The sequence below is a fragment of the Sitodiplosis mosellana genome, unplaced genomic scaffold, assembly GCF_009176505.1.
Source record: "Sitodiplosis mosellana isolate CC-2019 unplaced genomic scaffold, AAFC_SMos_1.0 Smas_scaffold_3639, whole genome shotgun sequence".
NCBI lineage: Eukaryota > Metazoa > Arthropoda > Insecta > Diptera > Cecidomyiidae > Sitodiplosis > Sitodiplosis mosellana.
The window spans coordinates 1-1,579 of NW_022598881.1; the positions used below are offsets into that span (position 1 = coordinate 1).

The 1,579-nt window shown below is 31.9% G+C and overlaps 1 protein-coding gene across 1 annotated transcript; it reads left to right on the forward strand.

The window, feature by feature from the left end:
• Positions 1–217: 217 nt before the first annotated feature.
• Positions 218–1,464, forward strand: LOC129571902 (ankyrin repeat domain-containing protein 23-like; the record flags this gene model as incomplete). Its single annotated transcript, XM_055451776.1, has 6 exons — positions 218–316; positions 556–654; positions 729–827; positions 903–1,001; positions 1,062–1,154; positions 1,227–1,464. Coding segments are annotated over 5 exons (467 nt in total), but the record flags the coding sequence as incomplete, so codon positions are not given.
• Positions 1,465–1,579: the final 115 nt, after the last annotated feature.

Consider the following 1,579-nt stretch of genomic DNA (forward strand, 5'->3'; position numbering starts at 1 on the left):
AAGATTGATTTGATCTTATTTATCGATCAAAATTATTTTTCAGGTCATAAGAATGTTGCTGAACTTCTACTCAGTAAAGGAGCTAATTATGAATTGAAAAATCATTGGAATAATACAGCCCTTCATTCAGCTGCTAAGAAGGGTAATGTTGATTATTTGTTCTCACTAAATAGCAAAACAGTTTTATTTTTTTTCATCCATCTAAATTATTTTTCAGGTCACAAGAATATTGCTGAACTTCTTATTAGTAAAGGAGCCAATGTTAATGGTGAAAATTATTTGAAAGAGACACCTCTTCATTTAGCTGCTGAGAATGGTAATAATTGGATACTTGTCTTTACCAAATAGAAGATTGATTTGATCTTTTTCATCCATCTAAATTATTTTTCAGGTCACAAAAATGTTGCTGAACTTCTCATTAGTAAAGGAGCCAATGTTAATAATGAAAATGATGTGGAAGAGACACCTCTCCATTTAGCTGCTGAGAATGGTAATAGTTGGATAACTAAAATAAGATTGATTTGATCTTTTTCATCCATCTAAATTATTTTTCAGGTCACAAGAATGTTGCTGAACTTCTCATTAGTAAAGGAGCCAATGTTAATAGTGAAAATGATGTGAAAGACACACCCCTCCATTTAGCTGCTCGGTTTGGTAATAATTGGATACTTGTCTTTACCAAATAGAAGATTGATTTAATCTTTTCATCCATCTAAATTATTTTTCAGGTCACAAGAATGTTGCTGAACTTCTCATTAGTAAAGGAGCCAATGTTAATAGTGAAAATGATGTGAAAGACACACCCCTCCATTTAGCTGCTCGGTTTGGTAATAATTGGATACTTGTCTTTACCAAATAGAAGATTGATTTAATCTTTTTCATCCATCTAAATTACTTTTCAGGTGATATGAGTGTCGCTAAACTTCTCATCCGTAACGGAGCCAATACTGGTATTAAAAATAATGCGAATCGTGTACCCCTTCAAATAGCTGTTAATAATGGTAAAGCTGACTAAATAAGATATCGCTTTGATCTTTTTCATTGATCTGTATTATTTTTAGGTCACAATGAGGTCGCCAAACTTTTTATAGGTAAAGGAAACAAAATTAATATTGCAGAGCAATTGGAATAGATTCAATTGCCTACTAACAATGGTAATGTTGCATATTTTTTCTTCACAAAATAAGAAATTGGTTTGATCTTTTTGATCGATGTGTATTTTTCAGGTGACGAATAGCTGAACCAATTTAGGTGAATAATCGGATGATTTCCTTCGATTCCCCTTTTCGATTGTAGTGTAGAATTAATTTCAAAACATTTTTTTGTCAATCTATAACCATACCAACCAATATTGTTGCTTTGTTGGACCATCGATTAATATTCTGTCAAAAAGCAGCTCAAGTTATTTGACTTTTTAATTGCTCACAGTATAGGTATTGGTATGGAGTAGATTTTTTTTAAATTTTTGTGACCTTAATGTGCATCCGTGCTAAATTTGAATGCGATTTGTTCGAGTCATATGCCGTAGGCATAATCCAAGAACGAAAATAAATCACGAACATTGAGAAGAAAATAGAAA